At 42.8% G+C, this 21,994-nt stretch overlaps 2 protein-coding genes across 2 annotated transcripts in view; one reads left to right on the top strand and one right to left on the bottom strand.

Moving 5' to 3' along the window:
- The window catches only part of rnf32 (ring finger protein 32), a 41,546-nt gene extending 34,170 nt beyond the window's left edge, over positions 1-7,376 (bottom strand). Inside the window, exon 1 of the mRNA XM_058059936.2 lies at positions 7,285-7,376. The gene's annotated coding sequence lies outside the window, so the exon portion shown is untranslated. The remainder of the gene's footprint in view (positions 1-7,284) is intronic.
- A 5,915-nt stretch (positions 7,377-13,291) lies between these two features.
- On the top strand, positions 13,292-18,434 carry shha (sonic hedgehog signaling molecule a). The gene is made up of 3 exons (XM_058060035.2): positions 13,292-13,884; positions 16,074-16,335; positions 16,830-18,434. The coding sequence occupies exons 1-3, from the start codon at positions 13,582-13,584 to the stop codon at positions 17,501-17,503; spliced, it is 1,239 nt and encodes a 412-aa protein (XP_057916018.2). The 5' UTR covers positions 13,292-13,581; the 3' UTR covers positions 17,504-18,434.
- The last annotated feature ends 3,560 nt before the right edge of the window (positions 18,435-21,994 follow it).

Genomic DNA, 21,994 nt, shown 5'->3' with positions numbered 1-21,994 from the left:
TGTACTTCCTGGAAGACTGGGGTCCTCGACATCTGTCATAAAATGTTTTAGATGTTCTACCAGTCTGTTATGTCCAGTGTTCTCTTCTGTACTGTTGTGTGTTGGGTATTCAGCACGGATAAAAAGGATGCTGCCTGACTGGACAGACTGGTAAGGAAGATGGATCCTCTGAAAACTGTGGTAGAAAAATGTCCTGGAAAATGTCCTTCACCCTCTGCACACCCCAGAAACACAGAAACAGAAACTCCATATGGTCTACAACACATCACTGGGAGGGCTTGGAGGACATTAGGACTTCATTAGAGACCCTTTAGACCAGGGTGTCAAACTCCTGACAGCTCCTTCCCTCAAACCAAAGGAGGGTTAATCATTAAAATCACCTGCTTTAGTGAGCGGCTGGAAAGAAAAGCTGTAGTGTCTCGCCCCTCCATGGCATGAGTTTGACACCCCTGATGTAGACTGTCTTGTGTTGCAACATCCATACAAACACTCTCCTCTTAGTCAAGGTGACCATATTTACATATATATCAATGGCATACTCAAATGACACCTTCTTATTTCAATATATTGAAGGTATGATTGTATAGGAAATTGTTAAATTACAAAATACTACATATAACCAAAGACAAAATTCCAAAATACTACATATAACCAAAGACAAAATTCCAAAGGAAAAAAAACAGGAGCCTGAGATAAGATGCTTAGTAAGTTCTGGAATGGAACCAATATTCTTAGGAAAACTGTGCCCTCTAAATTTGCAAGAACTTGGGAATTTGAATCTCCAACGTGTATGATGTCCTGAGTATATATTTTGCTTTTTCTGCATAAAATGAGGGCATTGCCATCACTTTCTCAAACAAAACCCATGACAGACAGGACAGGACATGAAAACACGACATGTCCTGGGAAAACTGGACTTCTTTTTGGTGCAGTTCTAATTTATGGCCACTGTTAATGTCTATTGTTTGTGTTTTCTTATGATAATTACATAGCTTTCTATAAACTTAATATTCTCCTGGATGTTTGAATTGAGCGATTCCACCCTCGGCTCTCTGTGTGGAGTTTGCATGTTCTCCCCGTGCATGCGTGGGTTTTCTCCCACATTCCAAAAACATGCTAGGTTAATTGGCGACTCCAAATTATCCATAGGTATGAATGTGAGTGTGAATGGTTGTTTGTCTATATGTGCCCTGTGATTGGCTGGCCACCAGTCCAGTGTGTATCCCGCCTCTCGCCCGGAGACAGTTGGGATAGGCTCCAGCACCCCCGTGACCCTTGTGAGGATAAGCAGTAGAAAATGAATGAATGAATGAATGTTTGAATTTCCTTTCTCACTCGACATCAGTAATGTGCAGTCACGAGAGTCTCACCAGTCATGATGAACAGGACAAAAACAATATATGTTAATATCTGTCTATTGATTACATTCTGGATGTATTTCCCATGTGAGTCCAATCCAGTTTTTAACAAAGTCCTAAGGAAAAATCATTGAATTTGCCGAGACCATGCCTGCCTACCGTTTGAGTCCGATCATGGTGCCTGCCAGTTTGTGTGACATTACTTTTGCTTAACAGATAATAAAATACATAGAAAGGTGCAGCATCACCGCATGCTGGCGGGGTGAGGTGTGCATGAGCTGGAAGGTGCTTGTCACTGCTGTTCTTCCATAGAGGAATAGCTACCAGCTATAACATGGGAGATATGTTTATGCTCTGCTGAATCAATAAATGAATTGAACTGCCACAATGGAAGATCATATACCCAAGCTCACCAAATGCCAGTAACATCCAACGTATACACAGAGCAGACAACATAGAAGGTATAATAATATGAAGTGTGATATTTAATAATAGTGACAAGAGGAAGAGCACTCTTAAACAAGAACATGCTCAGTCGTGCAGCTGCAAGCTGCCATGGTTCTCCTAATGAATACTTGTGGTGCCTCCATGATGCCAGGAGGAAAACCACATGTGAGCCAAGCAGCATGGACGCTAAGTTTCATGTTTACCTTCATTAGAAGGACGGCAATCCCCCCGTCAACACACCAATTAAACCACCTTCTTCATCATCATCATCATAACTACAGGCTGCTATCATCACGTCATGCTTCTCACCTGGCAACATCTCGAAAGGTGCGAAACGGAATGAGATTTGTCGTTCAGCTGAAAATGGCATGTGCACAGGCGGGCTATTGACAATTAGCATGCATGGCTGATATATATAGCACTTGAGGACCATGCCCCCCCCATTAGAGTCCATTGATACTCCATAGAGTCCTGTGTACGTACTGTACGGTCAGAAGCAGGAAGTCAGTTGAAATACTACAGAAAGAGGTGCAGAATCTGGAAGATTTAGAAAGCTTTCTGTGCGGGTTATCGTGTGTAGCTGCTCTATAGGAGTCCATAACTCAATACAATACGCCGTAAATAAATATAGTGGGTCCCCTTTTTGCTGGATTGTTACACGAGTGTGCGCAATGCTGCGTTCAGTTCCACTTAGAAAAACGTCTCGTTCAATCAAAACGGCTCTTGGAATTGAACGATGAGAACCGAGCAGATGCCATTCTTATTTGCACATGGAAAATTCTCGTCATTGTTCAGTTAAAAGAGACATTCAAAAGACTCTAATTGTTGGCGAACATCACAGCATTAAGCCAAGAGAACTCCATCCAACAATGGCGAGGCGGAGTTAATATCGTGGCCTCCAAGCTGTACGTTTAACATGTTTGATGTAAAAGGCAAGAGCATACATGTGTACGTTACGTCCCACAGCAAAGTGTTTGTCTGCGTCCGTTGTCAGTCTCAACATATTGAAGCTTTTTCAAAAAGTTACAAAACTGTTACTTTATATGCTCACTAATTACATCTATGAAGGATAATTCTGTTAATATAATGTATATATATAAACTAATACAATGACTTTTGGGGGGAACGTAACTTGTATAATAAGTAGCTACCACTTTATAAAGTAATAATAGAGTTTTGGTGTCTGACCTGGAAAATATGGGAAGGACAGCCGGATTAAAATGCATAAGAAAGGTTCCCTACACCTGCTTTACATCATTGGGTGATGCCGAGCAGGCGGAATGTGGCCCGCAGGGCACCTATTGAGGGCCTAGGTAGTACAGTATGGCAGAGTAGCACTTCTAAATCATCAAGCACGAATGTTTTAATCTCACAAATTGACCCCCCCCCCCCCCCCCCCCCCCGCACCAACCCACTCCCACATTTTTTCATTGTGAGTGGGGGGGAGTGGGGGTGATGTCATGGTCTCATCCTCTTAGCGGGGCACTGGCCACCATGCTGAAGATTGTACGGGACGGGCGGGGCGGCATAGACTCAGAACTTAATGGTCTGTGCTCCGTCAGCTAAATCTAATTGTCTTCTTCTGTGAACACGACTCCGACTCTCTTAGGATGCGACACTGTGTGATGTCATCTGCTACTGGATGTATTCACTTTTCTAAGTACACAGTACAGTGTACTTACTGAAGTGTACTGACAGAAGTATTCCATTTGCGACACAGCAATAGTGACTCAGTGAAGGCCGCCATGCAGCACGCCTTGCCTCTTCCACGCTACCCTGCTGATCACGGATCAGTGCCTCTGTATGGCTGTGACGGAGCAGCCTCTTGTTCCAGAACATTCCAGGTACACGGAGAAGCCGGCCTCCTTCCTGTCGCTGGCCTGGTGGTGCTGAGTGACAGGCGTCCTCTTAGCCGCGTAATCAATCTGCTAATTGGTGTCGGAGGGAGGGGCTGCCCCTCCTCTTTCTTTGGCTAATTTGTCTTTGTCAGTCACACACACACACACTAGTGTGCTTTGAATGACACAAAAGAGGTAAGCTCCATGTTCCATCAGGAATTACAGCTGGTTTTTATACGTTTCAAAAGTAAAGTAAATATCTGAAGTCACTCCTCATCAAACATGTCCGCTTGGCACACGCTAAAGCAACAGGTGGCGCCCTGACCCCTGACCTTTAGGCTGCCTGAAGAATCCCATACAAATACAATTCTAAATGAACCCATGCGTCTATACAACTTTGTACTCGACTTTAACTCATCCAGTGACATATAGGAAGCATTGCGCAGTTGTCATTAGTCAGTCATGTGACTATGCTAGGATATGACTCTGACTCTACATCACGATGACACCGCTTAGCTGCAACAAGTCACCGGCAACAAGTGTTGCATTCCCCGTGTTATGAATTGCTTGTTTTGCTGTGGATTTTTTTTATTTTGGTGGATTTAATACTTCATTTTCAATTTCTTTATATGGTTGAAGTATTTAAATGACTATTCTGTCCAACTTTAAACATAAAAAGGTCAAATTTGTTTTTCAGCCAGTGGTGTCCAAAGTGCAGCTCAAGGGCCATTTGTGGCCCGCAACTTGTTTATTATTGGACCGTTGTACAAATCAAATTAGACACTAAAAACAGATAAACTAGAGCAATAAGGCACAATGTAAAGAAAAAAGCAAATATGTTGTTATTAATCATTAATAATGCAAAAGCTTAGGCTTTAAATATATGTAAATGAAGTGTTTTTAGCCTTTTTATAAATAAGAAAATATCACTCATATGCATACACTCCCGTTTTAAGCAATATTGTTCAATGCGGTCTTGAACATCATTATGAGCCTATACATACAGCATGAACATACAGTGTATAATATGAACATATACAAAGTGTATGAAGATATATCCATGAAAAAGATCATATATGATGAAAGAGAAAGTAAGAGTCAGGTTATTGTGCATGTGAGAGGCAGCATGTGGCCTTTAAAGAGCTCTTGACATGTCAGTGATTTACAGGCTGCTTCAAGCTGGGGGGGTGGGGGGGGGCAATCAAGCCGTGATTAGACGTCACTGATGGTTCAAGTTTTTTTTTTGATTGCACGCAGGAAGCCAGCTCAGCCTCTGCAAATATCTTTTTTTTTAGGTTGAAATCCAAAAAGAAGGAAAGGCAAAAGGACAGGAAAGCTTGTGGATTAGGCCCCCAGTGCCCCCTATTGGCCCCCACATTATCACTGATCCTTTTTACACACACACACACACACACTAACACTGATCCTCCCTCCTCCTCACTCTTTGACATGTTTTCACTACTTTATCAAGTTTGTTTTTTTGGCCACAACATTGGGTACATCTGCACATTCAAACAGGGGTACCTAATGTAGTGGCCCAAATGAAAGGCATTGTTATTGTTATTTCTCCAAAGATGATTTCATGTCAGCTTCCACCTTGATTGTGTGGCTGTGCACAATAATGCTCTTAGCGTAGCTAAGCCTCACATTATTAGCATTCACGCTGCTCTTACGCAAAAACCCTCGCAAACTCGCTGCACCCTTTCACTCCGCTAATGATCGCCACCATAATACACCGACATGTTCGCCATGCAAACCACACTTGATGATGGCTGGGACAAATATTGGTGGGTTTGTCTCTTCTATCTCACTTCTTCTTCTCTCACTTACAGGGCTTTCCTTTTCTTTGGCGCACTGGTGCTTGGGAGACGTAATGAAGTGTAAAAAGATTCATCACCATGGAACATCGTCAGTTGAATATAGCAAATATAAGTACAGTTATCCATGGTTTATCATGGTTTATCACGGTTCATTGATGCCAGACTTGACCATCATAAGTGAATGTAGGATTCCTTATTCATAAATAGAATATTTTTGTACTTAGAGCATCAAAAACCTGTTTACTACCTGCTAAATACTTTTCTTTAAACATTATTAGAACCCTCTAGACATTAATTAACACCCCTATAGTTACCTTTCCATTTGTATTACCTAATATGAGCGTAACTAAGACATAAATAAGACTTGTGGTTGTGTGTGTGTTGCTATAAATGTGTTCCCTAGAGGAGCAGAGTGAGTGGCTGACAGGAAGTGATGTCCATATTGCCGCAACAGTCGTAAGCAATATTGCACCTGTTGTGAGATCATTCAAACCTGCAATAAATGCCTGCTGTTCCAGTGATCAAGTCTAGTGCTTGTGTGAACATTACAGTAACATTACCAACACCTACTGACCAGAGTGGAATACTACATCAATATCTTTTGAATGCCTTATATTTGTATTTTAGTTACCGTTTATCAACGCCCATATAGTTAGCGGCACAAACTGGAACTCTTTCTGTGTGACTAACCACAGCAGAGTGGCCATGCCTGGAGGCGGGCCATGGGTGGAATACATTATAACAGACTTTTCTTACGGGAACCACGGAATTCAAAGAAATACAGCTGAATAGGTGCAGATTCTGGAAGATCTAGAAAGCTTTCTGTGTGTAGCTGCTCTGTAGGAGTCCACAATTCAATACAAAGGGCCGAAAAATTTGCATAATATGTAGGTCCCCTTTAAAATACATTGACAATAATAGCAATACGATAAAAAGTATAATCAATAACAGCTCATAATTTAGTGTTTGAATATAGTCATCCATTACAAATGTAATTGTAATAATAGAATATGATAAAGTCTAAGACTTTTACAAGAAGACAAGAAGTGTGCGCTGATGACAATCAAGATGTCCGCAGTGTGACGCTACACGTCCTTTAGAGCGTGACCACTACACCGCACACACACTGAAATGTGATGATTTTAATGTGTCATTAAGAACAAGAGTAAACTTTCATTGTCTTGACAAACACAACATTCCTCCCCATGCGGACGCCAACACCCCCACTGCATTCAACACGTGTGTGTGTGTGTTAGTTGACAGACTGGTAGCAAGTAGGTGACTTTTTACACACCCGCCTGCCACTTTTCTAGCAGAGGAGAAGAAGACTTTCCCAAAAGTCCAGTCAAGAATGTCCTCCGGCCAACATCAAGCAGTAAAGCGTGACCTTTGACCCTGACTTTGGGAAAGGCTGACGTTCTTTAAGAAGAGCATAAACATCAATTAGCACAGTTGATGTTTTGCTGTGCAGAGAGTGAGAGAGAGAGCGAGAGAGAGAGAGAGAGAGAGAGAGAGAGCAGCCTGGTGTCCAATGAGAAGTTTGGAGGTTTGCTCAAACACCTGCAAAGCCTGCTATGATCCTCCTCCTCTGATGTGGCCTTTCATGAAGCGCTGCAGTCACACAGCAAAAAAACTTTCCAGGCTCCGAGGCAGTAAAGATAAAGGATGAGGAGTTTCCCACCTGCTTGCAGGGGCGGGGCTACCTTGGCCTGGATCTATGTAGAGTTCTACAAAACCACACCTTCATGGAGTATCTTCCTCGTGTATCTTCTCTAGGTCATGTCTGGACCTGGAGGGACTTCAGTAAAGATGTTTCCGTACCGTGCTGCTGGTCATGTCCTCCGCTGACGTCCTCCATGATGATCAGGTCACTTCCATCGGTGGGGAAGTCCACGTGTCGTCCACAGAAGCTCCTGAAACGGTGAAGCGTCATCCAAACAAATCATAAAAGTGACCGTGACATGTGTGGCGGCTTCATAAAAAGCTGCCATAAAGACATTTGGACTCTTTTCATGAGGTCTTTAGAGCTTATACAAGAGTTCAGGAGCGGGGAGAGCTATCCCGGACTTCACGTTTCTACTTGAAAACGCCTGAAAAGATGTTCTTCATAAGCAAGATGCTTTTATTAAATAATGACATAATAATAATTCTATCAGACTGTTAATTCCTTAGTGACACACACGGACTAAGAAGTAAGCCATGTTACATTCAGGTGTCGTCCATGGCAACCTGACTCACCTGACACACACACACACAGTTCAAAGCGGCTGTGGCTGTCTAGCCTGCACGCTTAATGTTTAAGTATTGGGAGCGGCTAAAGAGAGCAAATAAAATAACTTTACACACATTCTAACTATTGTGAAACCCTGCACAGCAGCGTCGCCTCCATCCATACACTCTCATAATACTTGATACTTATAAAAAAATACTTTTTGATACTTATTTATAAAGCCAGCAGGTGATGTCTACCTGAAGCAGAGAGAAGGAAGACAAACAAGGCGGAAAGAAGGAATGAGATGTTTGTGCGCCGTGATTGTGCACGCTAAGCCGTCTAACAATGTTGCTAAACATTCTGACACGACGAGGAGGGGGGGGGGGTTAGGTCCGGCTCCATATGGAGTCATACAGTGGCGTCAACAAATCACAATGCGTAGGTGTCGTGTCGGCCATCTTTAAACGCAACGGTGGATTAGCCGTCACATGTGACCTTAATTGTGTAACAACCTCAATCCCTCCACAATTGTTTGGTGAAAAGCAGCCTAACTTTTGCTGTGTCACCTCAAGCAACACCAGCGTGGGAAAACGACACTTGACAAGCACTTTGAGATAGTTGGTAATGAAGAATGACACTGTTTTATATTAATATCAAACCACGTGTGGTACAAAAAGTCTACCTTAGCATACATTGTGTACATTTTTAAAGATGCAACAGTTTCATGCCACACATTCTTGCAAAATATGGTGGGAGTGAACGACATCTTTTTCCACTTGTCTGCAAATGTTGGCAGTCTGAATGTTGGCGGTTTGACTCTCAGTCATTCCTCATGTCAAAGTTTCCTCAGGTAAGCTCCTGAACCCCTAGCTGCTAGATGTGTGGACTCGAATCAGACTTGAATCACAAAAATCGAAAACTTGCACTGTGACATCAGTGACTCAGGATTTTAGTATGATGATTTGAAAATACTCAAATTACATGTCATCAATTTCAAATTGTCAAATTTGTTACATTGATAAATTATTAAAATAAAGTATTTTATTTGTGAGACACTAAACAGTGCTCAAAAATGTCAAGCCTAGGACTTCGGACTCGGCTCGACCTGTCTTGTCTGGATATGAGACTTGACTTGGACTTGAACGTCTTTACTTGAGACTTCCAAACACTGACTGGCTCTCGCCTCTGTTAGTTGCTCCTGATGTTATATCATCAGTATCGCTGTTAAAACACTTTAAAGGGGACCTATTTTTCCACTTTTCTGGCCTATAAATGTAGCTAGAATGTTGTATGTTAAACGATGCCAAAGTTTAACACAATAAGGTTAGCTCATTTGGAAGTGAGCCCTAAAAAGAAGTTTGGGATGGCTCTGGATGCTTGGTTTGAGAGATTTTTTTCTAACACTGGCTCTCTGTGATGTCACAGAGTGCCTGCCTTATTTATATGAGCGTGCACTTTCTGCCCTCCCCCAAGCTTCAGTGTTTACGGTGTTAGCAATGTCTCCCAGGAAGGGTTTCTTCTGGTGTAAAGGAAAGCTATATTTGTTTATTGTTTATAATATATATAATTCCTAATAAAGCAAACATCAGGCAGAAGTTGGAATTCCTGATTCCCCTACCAGGAAAAGAAAAATATTTTAATCTGTCAATGGCATTTCACACTGGACTGTTTTGTGAACATGGGCCAGTAGGCAGCTGGACTGAATGAAGCCTGACACCTTTCCAACGTTACTGGTCATGTGGAAAAGTCAGAAGAGCAAGCAGTAAATAACAATTTATCTGTGTATTATTTTGTGTAAGTCATGGAACAAAAGCGGTTGTCCGTGTAGCATTATAGAGTGTGCATACAGGGAGGGGGCTGCAAATTACAAGCTCACTGAGTCTGCGAACAGCCATTTCCCACCACAATCTGTGTCTAGCCAAGTTTTTTAAACACTGGTAGTTCCGCAAACAACATTAAAGATACTTACCATTCAGAGACGTCTTGAAGTAATTTCTGGATCGGATTTGGGATCAAACACATATTGTTGTGTGTTAAAAGTCAACATTTTAAAAAGATAAATTGCTGTTTATTATCAACTCCTATACCGTTTATCAATGCCTATGAAGTTGGGTTCCACAGCTATCTGGAAGTCCTTATGAGCACTTGAGTGTCTGACCAACCACAGCAGAGTGGGCGTGCCTGGAGGCGGGCCGTGGATGGAATAAATTAAAACAGACCGTTTTCGTGGGAAGAAATACAGCTGAATAGGTGCAGATTCTGGAAGATGTCGAAAGCTTTCCGTGCTGGTCATCGTGTGCTCTATAGGAGTCCCCAACTCAAGGCAAAGGGCCAAAATATGAGCATAATAGGTCCCCTTTTAGTACTTTAAGGGAAGTGCAAGACAAGTGAAAGTCCAATTACAATTCCTGCTCACAAAGGAAACAAGCAGGATGTTGCACACCAAGGCTGTGTCTCATATTAGTGCACTTAATTAGTGTACTTAAACTCATTTTGGGTAGCTGGGTGTGGTACTCAAAACACTCAAAAAGCGACACTTCCCACCCTCAATAGTTGCCATCCTGGCTGCATAATGTAATGTACATAACATAATCTACATAATCCACACTGCTTCCCTGTTGCAATTCCCGTAATGACATACCATTATACATATTAGCTGAAAGTTTCACTTTTGCGTCTTACAGCAATTATGGTGCATTCAAGGACTGAGGGGAATTGTCATCACTTGACAAACTAACATGATCAGTGAAGCATGAAAACATAAACAGTGGTACATGTACACTATACATTTTACCTGTAGGGTCACATAGTATGAATCAATTATTATAGACTTACGTTGAACAATGCCACAGAATGTTACAGACACATTGAAAGAAAAATAGTAGTAAGATTTTGAGAATGAAGTCATAAATTTACGAGAATAATGTAGGAAATTTACTAGAAAAAAGTTATAAGCATAATATTACGTGTCATTGTGTTACACGTGTCAGGGGGAAAACAGAGCATAGCTCATCAGGCAAGCTATTATTTATAACGTGGCAGCAAAACAGAGCAGTTGAGCACAGACATTAGTATGTCTGACCCTTCCTTACCTCGCCCCCTACACATGCCCAAGACCAAAGATCATTTATTAATATGTGATCAAACAGATCAAATGTACAATGGCCAGGTCATAGGTCATATTATCATTTATTCTTGGAAATGTATTACATTTTTCTCAAAAAGTGTGACTTCTTTTGTAAATTTTAAACTTTATTGTCAGAAATTAAAGATGTTTTTATCAGAAATTTACAGCTAAATTCTCGTAAATGTAAGACTTTTGCTCATAGAGTTATGACTTTTTCTCGTAAATTTACAACTTTTTTCTCTGAAATTTATGACTTTTTTGTAAATGTATGAGTTTTTGTCTCCGGAATGTATGACTTTTTTCTTGTAAATTTAGTACTTTTGTAAATGTATGACTTTTTTTCCTCATAAATGTATGACTTTTTTGCAAATGTATGACTTTTTTTCTCTGAAATGTATTACTTTTTTCTCTGAAATTTATGAAGTTTTTAATCATAAATTTAGGACTTTTTGTAAATTCATGACTTCTTTTCTCTGAAATTTAAATTTACAAAATATAATGTCATAAATTGAAGACTTTTGCTCATAGGTTAATGGCTTTTTTCTGGTAAATTTACAACTTTGTTCTTGTAAATTTAAGACTTTATCCTCATAAATGTAAGACTTTTACAACTATTTTCTCGTGAATTCACAACTTTATTCTAGTAAATTTTTGACTTTTTGTCATATATTTAAGACTTTTTACATCTTTTCTCATAAATCTATAACTTAATACTGATAAATTTAAAACTTTTTATGAGTTTTTCTCGTAAATGCACGACTTTATTCTTGTAAATTCAAGACTTTTTCCGCATGTTTTCCGTGTTCTGTAGAAAAAAAAAATTTTTTTTTTTCAGAAAAATCCATGAAATTGTAGGGCCTTGAATGCTAAAAGGCAAATGTGTTGTATGTATATACATATATAAATCTTGAAGTGTACTGAGAGAGTATTGCATTTGAGACACATCATATACTGTATATCAGTATAAAATATGGATGGCCTAAAACTCTGAAAAGAAACTCCACAAAAGGAGGGGAAAAAAATCAGCATTTGAGCACCTCGCTGGAGGCTTCAGGCCACTGTGCTCTTGCCAAACATCCGTGCCATCATTTGGCGGTGGCCGTCGTCAGTGAGCGGCAGGTAGTCGGCTGGTGAGCCAACATGGAGGTCAGCCAGGATGAAGTTTAATGAGACGCTAACAACAAAGCTAGCTTGCGTCCTGGGGGCTGGGGGGGGGGGGGGGGGTTGGTTGTTTTGTGATATCAAATGATCCATCTTCCAAGATGTTATTATGTAGTATGTCATAGAGATGGTTTATTGAAATGAGTGTGCTACCTACAACATGTAATACAATATGTGCTACAATTCTATTATTACTGCATGACATGGTTCCAGTCATAGCAACCAAATATGATTCCACCTGGTCAAGAGCACCACTATAACCTTTGGTTAGCATCCACGCCAGTTAGCATGTTTTTCAGGTAACATTGAAAATTTAACACCTCGGTTTATGTACATTTTTTAGTTAGTGTACAATCTTGTCACATTATGAATATACTGAATGAGTCCAGTGGTGTTCTTAATGTATTTTTTTAAATCACAAAACGTCCATAACTTCAAACAAAGAAGCTAGCTTGCTAAGGAAGTTAGCTGTATAGCCTGTCTATAATGTCACTGGCGGTTGACTGATAAAATGTTAACACAAAACACGTTTTTATATTTTATATATGCAATTCTAATCGCATATAAACGACAAATGAATGAATATGAATACATTTAAGGTTACTCTGACCTTCATTGAAGACGTGACTCTTGATGCCAAAGACACGATGTGGTAGCGAGACACACCACGGAGATTATCTTCCTGCTTTGGCGAGAGTTATTGATTCAGTTCAATTCACTTTAATCTTATTTTTCAACATCTTTATCAAATTGCGGGTACTTGAAACGTTATTTTGGACATATTGGGGTTATTGAGGTGAGAAACACTAATTAATTAAAAAACTAACTCATGGTAAAACAGGAAACATCGCTGTAACATTGTCGTCTTCAATGAAGTGATCGTCCTTTCATCGTTTATATGCTTTTGGCATTGTAAAACTACAATGGCAAAACTACGGTGTAACCATTTTTGGCTTTCTGGAGCGGATTAAATGATCCAGTTAACGAATGAATGAATTTAAACCAAGATTGTACTGTAATATGGACTGCACGTGTCAATAAAAAATACGTCACTCATGGCAAATGATCGTCATCCAGATTCATCCTTGCTGCTTCCTGGCCGGCCGGACTGTCTAGCTTTCCAAGAGGAAAGTTGAGCAGGGTGAAATGTGGCAAAGAGGAGCAGGCGCTTTATAATTGATGTTTTCCCATGAAGAGGAGCCCCTCCCTCCCACTCAGGTGCAAGAAGACATCTTTGAAGGTTTTTTTGGTGCTCTCCCAGGAGGAGGCGAGCCAATCAAGTCCCTCCCCTGCTATAGATCGCTGCTATAATACAAAGCAGTAAAAGCGGCTCCCTCACTCAGGAGGCTGCAGCTCGACTTATACAAGACCTGCTTGCTTGGTGCTTTTTTTTCCTACTCAATGAAAGTCAAGTGAAAGATCTCCTGCCGTGACAGACGAGGAAAAGACAGCCCGCTTGGATGCTGCCGGTGGTCGAGCGTGCGAGACCTTCCTTTCCGCACCTGCCACGCTAGAAGACAGGCGACAAGGGCACCGAGAGAGCCGGCACAGGCGCACCGAGAGGCGGCCACCTCCTGAAGGACGCACACACCCCCCCACCCCCCTCCGCTTGTAAAACATGCTGCTGTGGACCAGAATAGTACTGCTGGCTGTCATCTCCTCGTCCTTGCTGGTGTCCCCCGGGATGGGATGCGGGCCGGGCCGGGGCTACGGCAGGAGGAGGCACCCCAAGAAGCTGACACCGCTCGCCTACAAGCAGTTCATCCCCAACGTGGCCGAGAAGACCCTGGGGGCCAGCGGCAGGTACGAGGGCAAGATCACTCGCAACTCGGAGCGCTTTAAAGAGCTCACCCCCAACTACAACACAGACATCATCTTCAAGGATGAGGAGAACACCGGCGCCGACAGGCTCATGACTCAGGTAAGACGGCGCTTCTCTCCGGGCCGTGAACGCGCCATCACTGCGCACCAGGCGCGGCAGCCTCACGGCGCACAAGTGCGTCTTTACCGCCCCCCCGGCGTGTACCTTTAATCATAGTTGGCATCGTTATTAATCGCATGACGATGCCGCTTAAAGGACGGGATGAACGCATGAGGAGAGCAGCGGGAGGACAGTGAGGACACTTCATGCTTGTCTACTTAAAATATTCATGTCCACCCCCCCCGCTCATATCTATATTTGTATCCTCCTCCAGCTCTACCCTCTCTGCATTTAAGTCACATTTATGACGGCGTGGGGGGGGGGGGGGTGAATTTAGTGCAAATACTAACCCTCTATATTTCATTGAGGGACAATATAGACTTTAAAAGACATGGGGGGGCACGAGGACGCTATTGATATTTTTAAACAATAAAAAAAATCCAGACTTTTTCCTGTAAATGAAAGATGATATTGATAAATAATGGTCCTGAAATATAAAAAAAATATCAATACAGGAAGTAAAAGGAAATATTCAGTTTCCCCCCACCCCACCACCCCTCAGCCCAGATGATGCTTTCATTCTCTTACTGGAATTTATTCCACTTTTTCTTCTGTCCTGATGGATGAATGGTGTCGTTGGTAGATGTGAACTTGTCACCCCCCCCCCAAAAAAAAAAACCCAGCATCAGCAGGTGTCCACCAGTCCTCCATAAAGATTAAGATATGCCTTTATTCGTCCCTCAGTGGGGAAATTTGTATTGCACAGCAGCAAGAGTACAGAGTCAGTTAAGCAGTACAAAATACACAATATAGAAAAAACGTGAAGATGTTGGGAATAAGAACGTGACGCTCATATTTTGAGCTTTTGGGCTTTTACGCACGAATGTGGAAGATGGGTGGGGGTCTGGGGGGGCTAAATAGAAATATTAATACGCCTTATATAGAATAACACAAAGATGTGTAAAGTTAATGACATATGATGACGTCACGGGAGGAAGAATGATGTTTGCGCTTTCACTACTTTTTCAAGACGGTTCGAAATCCTCTCTTTCTTCGGGGGTGGGGGGGTGTTAAAGTGTTAAAAAGTTTTTATATAGATTGTTGTTTGAACTGACGGATAGCTGACAACACTGATGTGTGTGTATGTGTGTGGCGGGAGGGGGGGTTGCGTCCTGCTTTGTTTTACGGTGGATGAGCAGAATTGGGCTTGATTTGCGGCACACGACCTGATGAATTAATAAATAGACGATGCTTTACGGCTCTTGTCGTCTTAGAATGTGTCTGTATGTGTGGGAGGGGTGGGGGTGGGGGGTAAGGTTAGGGGGGATCTGTATTGTATTTAATGCAGCACATTCTACAAGTGTGAAGCTGAGACATGTCCGTCAGAAGACCACCTTAGCAGGCAAGGCACGTACTGTATATACCCCCGACCCCCCCCCCCCCCCCAGAATGAAAGTTGTGGTGAAAAGCCTCCTTGTGATGTTTTACTGGACAGAAGTTGTCTTATGGATTTAACTTTCATTGATGGCTTGATTGATTGGTTGATGGATTGAAGACAATATGGGGGCTGTGTGGCGGGGGGGGGGGTACTCATAAAAATGATGCAAGGGTCCTTATGTTATAGAGCAGTGAAGCGAATGTGGGCCCTTATCAATATTTCATAGTCAGCTTGCTTGAACCGAGATGTTCGCTCACTTCCTACCATCACAACACGCTGATTGCTCTGCAACATCTTATGGGCTCCATTCAACTGCAAATTTACACTCAATGGCTCCTCATTCTTGGACAATGCTGTCAAAAATATCTTCAAGATAATAGAGTCACTTTTTAGCCAGCAAAGTACACAATAATGTATATGCACGTGTACTAGCACATTGGAATATATTGGATGTGTCCTATAGAGAGGGGTGTCCAATGTGTGGCTCATGTGCCACTGTATGCTTTGATTTTTTTAGTGTGAGGCCTTAAGGTGCATTTAGGAATCAAATGAATTCATTATTAAATATTACACAGAATACAGAATACAGCATGTATTCTCCTATTAGCATGTGGCCCCCATCTGCTAATTGTGCACGTGTACTCCCAAGTTGCTAACGTCGTGGCTCCAATAAAAGGCCCCCTGATGTCAACGTATGCCTTAGAAAGAAGTACCTTAAGAACGTCCTGTCTTGTGTTGTGTTCACGGACAGCGGTGCAAAGACAAGCTGAACTCCTTGGCCATCTCAGTGATGAACCAGTGGCCCGGGGTCAAGCTGCGTGTCACCGAGGGCTGGGATGAGGACGGCCACCACTTTGAGGAGTCCCTCCACTACGAGGGCCGGGCGGTGGACATCACCACCTCGGACCGGGACAAGAGCAAGTACGGGACCTTGTCCAGGCTGGCGGTGGAGGCCGGCTTCGACTGGGTCTACTACGAGTCCAAAGCCCACATCCACTGCTCGGTCAAAGCAGGTAGGACATACTTTGATGAAGACATGTCTGTCCTTGTTATATTGGTGGGGGACGGTAAGCCGGAGAATGAAAATACGCTGATTTAAGTCAGTGAATGCATCATGAATGATTCAGGACATCATTTGGGGTCAGGTGACTTTTTAATGCGCTTCATGGCCGAGCATCCTAAAAGAAGATTAAAAGCCCCCCTCCCCAATCAGGCCTCTTGTGTCTGTGTGATCCCGGAGACTGGTATGTGAGGACCTCCACCAAGGCCAACAAGATGGAGGCGTTTAAAGAGGGGGGGTTCATTTAAATTCAAATGTCGGAGCAAACACGAACAGCACCTGAGCAAATATAGCAGCAGACTTTTCATGACAATGGCTGCTTTTCATCCACAATACGTTTGGGGGTCTCAGACAGTGTGGAGGGGCCAATACGCATCCTGCAAAGAAGAGGGGGGGGGGTGAGGTGTCCTTTTTGCTGACCCCAATATGAATTTCTTGTTTGTACAGAAAACTCGGTGGCGGCCAAGTCCGGGGGCTGCTTCTCGGGGTCCTCCTCCGTCACCCTGCAGGACGGCTCCACCAAGGCGGTCAAGGACCTCCAACGGGGGGACAGGGTCCTGGCGGCGGACGGCGACGGGAACCTGGTCTTCACAGACTTCATCACGTTCATCGACAGGGACTCCGCCACCAGGAGGATCTTCTACGTGATAGAGACCGACAGCGGCCACAGGATCACGCTGACCGCGGCGCACCTGCTCTTCGTCAGCCTCAACTCCACCGCCAGGGGGCGCGCCGAGGCCGTCTTCGCCAGCCAAGTGCGGCCGGGCCACAGGGTGCTGGTCCCGGACGGCGCGCGCCTGCGGGCCGTGGCGGTGTCCCGCGTCTCCACGGAGGAGCGGGTAGGCTCCTTCGCGCCGGTGACCGTGGAGGGGACCGTGGTGGTGGACCGGGTCCTGGCGTCGTGCTACGCCGTGGTGCAGGACCACCAGCTGGCGCACTGGGCCCTAGCGCCCCTGCGGCTCGCCCACTGGGCGTCGTCGCTGCTGTGGGGCGCTCAGAGGCGGCCCGGCGCGCAGGAGGACGGCGTGCACTGGTACTCGAAGGTGCTCTACCACTTAGGAACGTGGCTTTTGGACCCCCACGCCCTGCATCCCCTCGGGGTGTCGTCTTCCTCCAGCTGAAACATTTTTCCCCTCAAAGATGGAGATCACAGTGATGGTAAAAAAGGAAGAAGCTAGCTCGCAGTGGATATTTATTCTTCTTCTTCTTCTTCTTCTTCGCCCTTTCCAAGAATGAACGGAGCCTTACGTTTGAATAATTTATTCTCACAGGAACTGGCAACATTGTGCATAATCTATTTTTCTATATCTCAAATACTGACACAAAAAGAAGACAAAAGAAGTAGAACGGAGCTAACTGTTGATAATGTGCATACATACAATATATACATATAGAAATGTATAAATATATGTGTGCAACTGACTCTTATATTTTGGGGAGAACAAAGCCGGCGGGGTGACATAAATTATATTTTTATACACAGAATTGTAAATTAGATTTTGACAGATCGCTACCGAATCACATTTCGTTATTTGAAATAGTGTAAAGATATGAGAATATATTTTAATTTAAATACAGTAGTATTGGCTAAAAGGATTGGAAAATGAAAAAAAAGAATCTTGTACTGCTCGCTCATTGAAATGTTATTTTATTGTATTTTTTGGAGAGCTGTTGGTTTACGTTGTCAGAGAGGGACAGATATTCTGCCTCACGTCTGCATTCTCTACTTTTATTTTCTACTTCTTTCGATTTTTCTTCCGTTTTTCCTCCGAGAGAAAAGACGAAATGCAGATTCTGACAATTGAGTGACAGTTCAAAGTAGTCTTGAATAAATTAATAACTCATGTAAATGTACTAAAAATGTATTTTTCTCTTGTTTTGTAAGAATAGTTTTGTAGAGATTGACCTGCGGCAGATGCACAGTTTGACTAGTTCTATAGGCAGTTAACTTTCATAACAGGGCCACATGTCTAGAGTTTATTATTTATATGTTTATTACGAAAATGACATAAAGAACATGTTCAAACTTGGACTCGCCACATGTCTTTGTTCTTTGCTTTAGCAGCCCACAAACTATACAAACTTTTTTCATCCGTGGGTTGACACAAATGGAGATTTTGCACTTTGAAAAACCTTTTGCCCGCTTGCGAAATGTTGAGAGCCCTTGTCAAATTTAACGAGGTTTGCCCTCTGCAAATAACTTCTATCTGGCAGACAAATTAAACACAAGACTGTTTGTTGGCCCCCAAACTCACCCCCGCTCCACCGCCACCGACTCCGTCTCACACTCGCCCCCTTCGAATGCCTTTTAAAAACCCGCGTGACGTCATTAAAGTCGTCAATCCTTTCGTTGTGGAACCATATTGTGAGTTAAGACGACAATATTGGGGACGAAAATGCGTTTTGCTGCTATTGTGTGCCGTGCACGTCGTCGCTTAGGTTTAAATTTGTGCAACTGCGACACTATGTGGATGAATGGTGGTACTGCAGCGTAGGACGCATTATGGCGATACAAAACAAAACAAGGGACTAAAAAGTTGGCGGTTAATTTGAACTAGGAGTTAAAAATGGAAGTGAAATGAACAGAATGGGCGTGGGGAGATTCATGTGGAATTAAAAACACAATGCCCCTCCTGCATTTAAGATGGTTAGTATCTAGTATTTTTTAATATTTAGGAATTAGAATTTAGAGCAGGGCTCTCCAAAGTGTGGCCCGCAGCCTGTTGTAGAACACAAAACACAAAAAAAATCGCCTTTTTATTTAAGAAAATGCAACTGGCCTATTAAAAATGTATGTATTATAATAATATATATACTAGAGAAGCGCCATTATGCCCCCATATTGTGCTTCATACTAAAATAATAATAAAATAGTGATCCGGATCACATCACTCCCAAAATTTGATCACTTCTTCCATATCCCATTTCCGACAATTCCTGAAAAATCCATCCAAATCCACCCAGAAGTTTGGACACCCCAAATATGGAGTTACTTCATTTAGCTCCATGAGGGTGTTAAATATTACAATGATGGGTCCAGTTTTCCAAGCAGAAGAGTGAACATGCAGGACAGGAGCATCATTAGTGTTCTTGCTATAGTATGCTAGTTGGTGAGGTAAATGAGTAAATGATGTCTAGGGTTTGACGACAAAATGATTAAAGGCGGCCTTGGGAGAGGTAAAGGAGGCCACGGCCCGACTGCAGCTTCTTAGAGAAGTGTTGCAACACGAGCAGGAATTCCTCATCCTTCTCTCAGGTCGCCCACATTGTGTGGCGTTGTTGATATTGTGAGGTGGAAACTCAGGGAGGGACGAGGTGGCCCATCTCCGCCGCTAGTGTGACCCCGGGGTCCCTGACAGATACAAAAGCGTGCGCACAGGGCAGCATTCCTCAGAGCAGGTAAACACAGCCTCCCTCTAATCCCTCCGGGGGCCCTCTGTCTGCCTGGAGCTCTTTCACAAATGTTGACTTTTGCAAACACGAACAGTCTGGCATTCTGCAAAACAAAACTCCTGGTTTCCAAGAGCCCGTCTGCAAATGACAGCGTTCTCCTTCCCGGCAACGTGGGCTCCTTGCGTGGACTCACTTCTTGTGTACATACACTGACTCACACACTGTGAGCACACAAGCATTGTGACACCTTATCCATCAGGGTCGGCCTCTTCATGCCCACTCAGTCTCAAGACACCCTGGACAATGAGTTGGAAGCGCCAAGCTTTGTGGGAAAACTTTAGGGAAGTCTTTCCTCTTCCTGGTGCTGAAAGCATACGAGAAATGTCTTCTTCTGGCCAGTCAGGAGCATGTTATCTACTTTTGCGTTATAAAAGTGATGATAGCGAACAAGCTAATCAAAAGTGATAGCCAAACAGTTCATGCTTTAAATTCCTTAGATAGAACGTAGCTACGCAACATTTAACCCGACGAGACTCACTTATGCTTCTTTTAGGGTGCACTTGCAGTGGCTACCTCTTCCTAGTCAAAGTACTCACGCTTTTGCTTTTTCTTTGGCTTTTTGCGAAGCCCCCACAGGAGTGTAGTGTACCAGAGCACAGCGCACCAACACGAGTCAATCTATATTAGCATGGGCCAGTGTGAGTTCCCCTTTAACACTTCCTATTAAAGAAAGAACACAAAAGAGAACGTTCAGACTTTTTTTATTAGAATTTTGTTCACTTTGCGATATAAATATGAACAATCTTGTTGAAACATGTCTTTGAAAAAAAAACAAGAATTTAGTACATCCAGCACTGATCGGTGAGGTCTTGTAAACACACAGAGGTCATGTCATACTGTCATACATCATAGTTTCAACACACATGACAAGATGCTTTGGTCAACAAGTTGAACTTCCCACAAAGTGAGTGAAGTGTCTTTTTCCACAAAAAAGTCAAAAAAAGTACGTAAAGGGAGTCTGTGACAGCGTCTGACTCCATCCAGTGGTGATCCGGGAGGGCCGCCCTGCTTAATGAACAAGGCCAGCGTGAAGGACAAGGTGTGAGAAAGAAAGCGCAGCAGTGAAAGAATCAAGAAGGACAAAGTCAGGCCCCTCCGAGGTCCAATGTGGCACGGCTGTATTGGAACAGTGAGTGTTACACAGTGGCACACACACATTGAACACACATTCATTCACACACAAGAACTGCACCAACTCCAAGGAGGCTGTGGGGAGGATGTTGACGTGTTAATGGCGACACCTGTGGCGACTGGCGGTCATTACAGCTCTTAAATGGAATTATTCTGGTCTTTTTAAAGCCAAATATCAAGTGTTATTTTCAGTACAGCCAGGAATAAAGGGGACAAATTATTAGTGCTAAAATTTAAAAAGACAAAAATGATGTTTTTGCCTCATCAATACTTGAACATTGTTATTTTTGGGGCACAACGGTTATGTAAATCAATCAACGTTTGAGATGAATGTTGCAGTGATGTGTTCTTCAAAAATAAACATGCATTACTAAGTAGAGGTCCACCTGGACTCCAAGGGGAAGCAACCTGAAGAAGAAAAAAAACATTATTTCTGCAAAATGCTCCCAGATCATCAAACGCCCCTGCAAAAAAAATCAAGTCAGTTTAGTATCAAAAAGTTTAGAGCCACAAATGCAGTGCAAACAAAGCCAAATAACATTGGTTAATAAACCCGACGAGGTAGAATTGGTCTCTAAAGTGACAGAGAGAAAACAAAGTGCATATTATGTAGAAAAGCCCTCCACAAAGAAAGGTACAAATAGATTCAATATGAATCTGTTGTGGCATTACAAGAGCATATGTCTTATATTATTATATCATGGCAACTGGCACTGTCAGTACTACATTAAAAAATAAAAATAAAAAATCCACTGCATTTAGACCCACAAACACTGAACACTCGTGCTGTCTGTTCAACATAAAACAAACGGAATAGAAAATAGATATATTAAAAAGGTCAAGTGGACTGATGACAAATGGACAACATACAAAAGGAGTTTTCACGTGCACAACAATCGTGTCATTGTGATGCATGTCCTTCAGCGTGTGCAACTACACGTGCGTTGATGCAAGGGACATGGCGGTACATGTAAAGGCCAATCAGCGCTTTTGCTACATCAAGTACGTTGACACAGGAATTGTCAAAA

Source organism: Doryrhamphus excisus, linkage group LG7 (assembly GCF_037039965.1).
Source record: "Doryrhamphus excisus strain RoL-2023G ecotype Guam linkage group LG7, RoL_Dexc_Guam_v1.1, whole genome shotgun sequence".
Taxonomy (NCBI): domain Eukaryota; kingdom Metazoa; phylum Chordata; class Actinopteri; order Syngnathiformes; family Syngnathidae; genus Doryrhamphus; species Doryrhamphus excisus.
The sequence above is the reverse complement of the archived record's forward strand: the minus strand, read 5'-3'. Positions and strand labels throughout refer to the sequence as shown.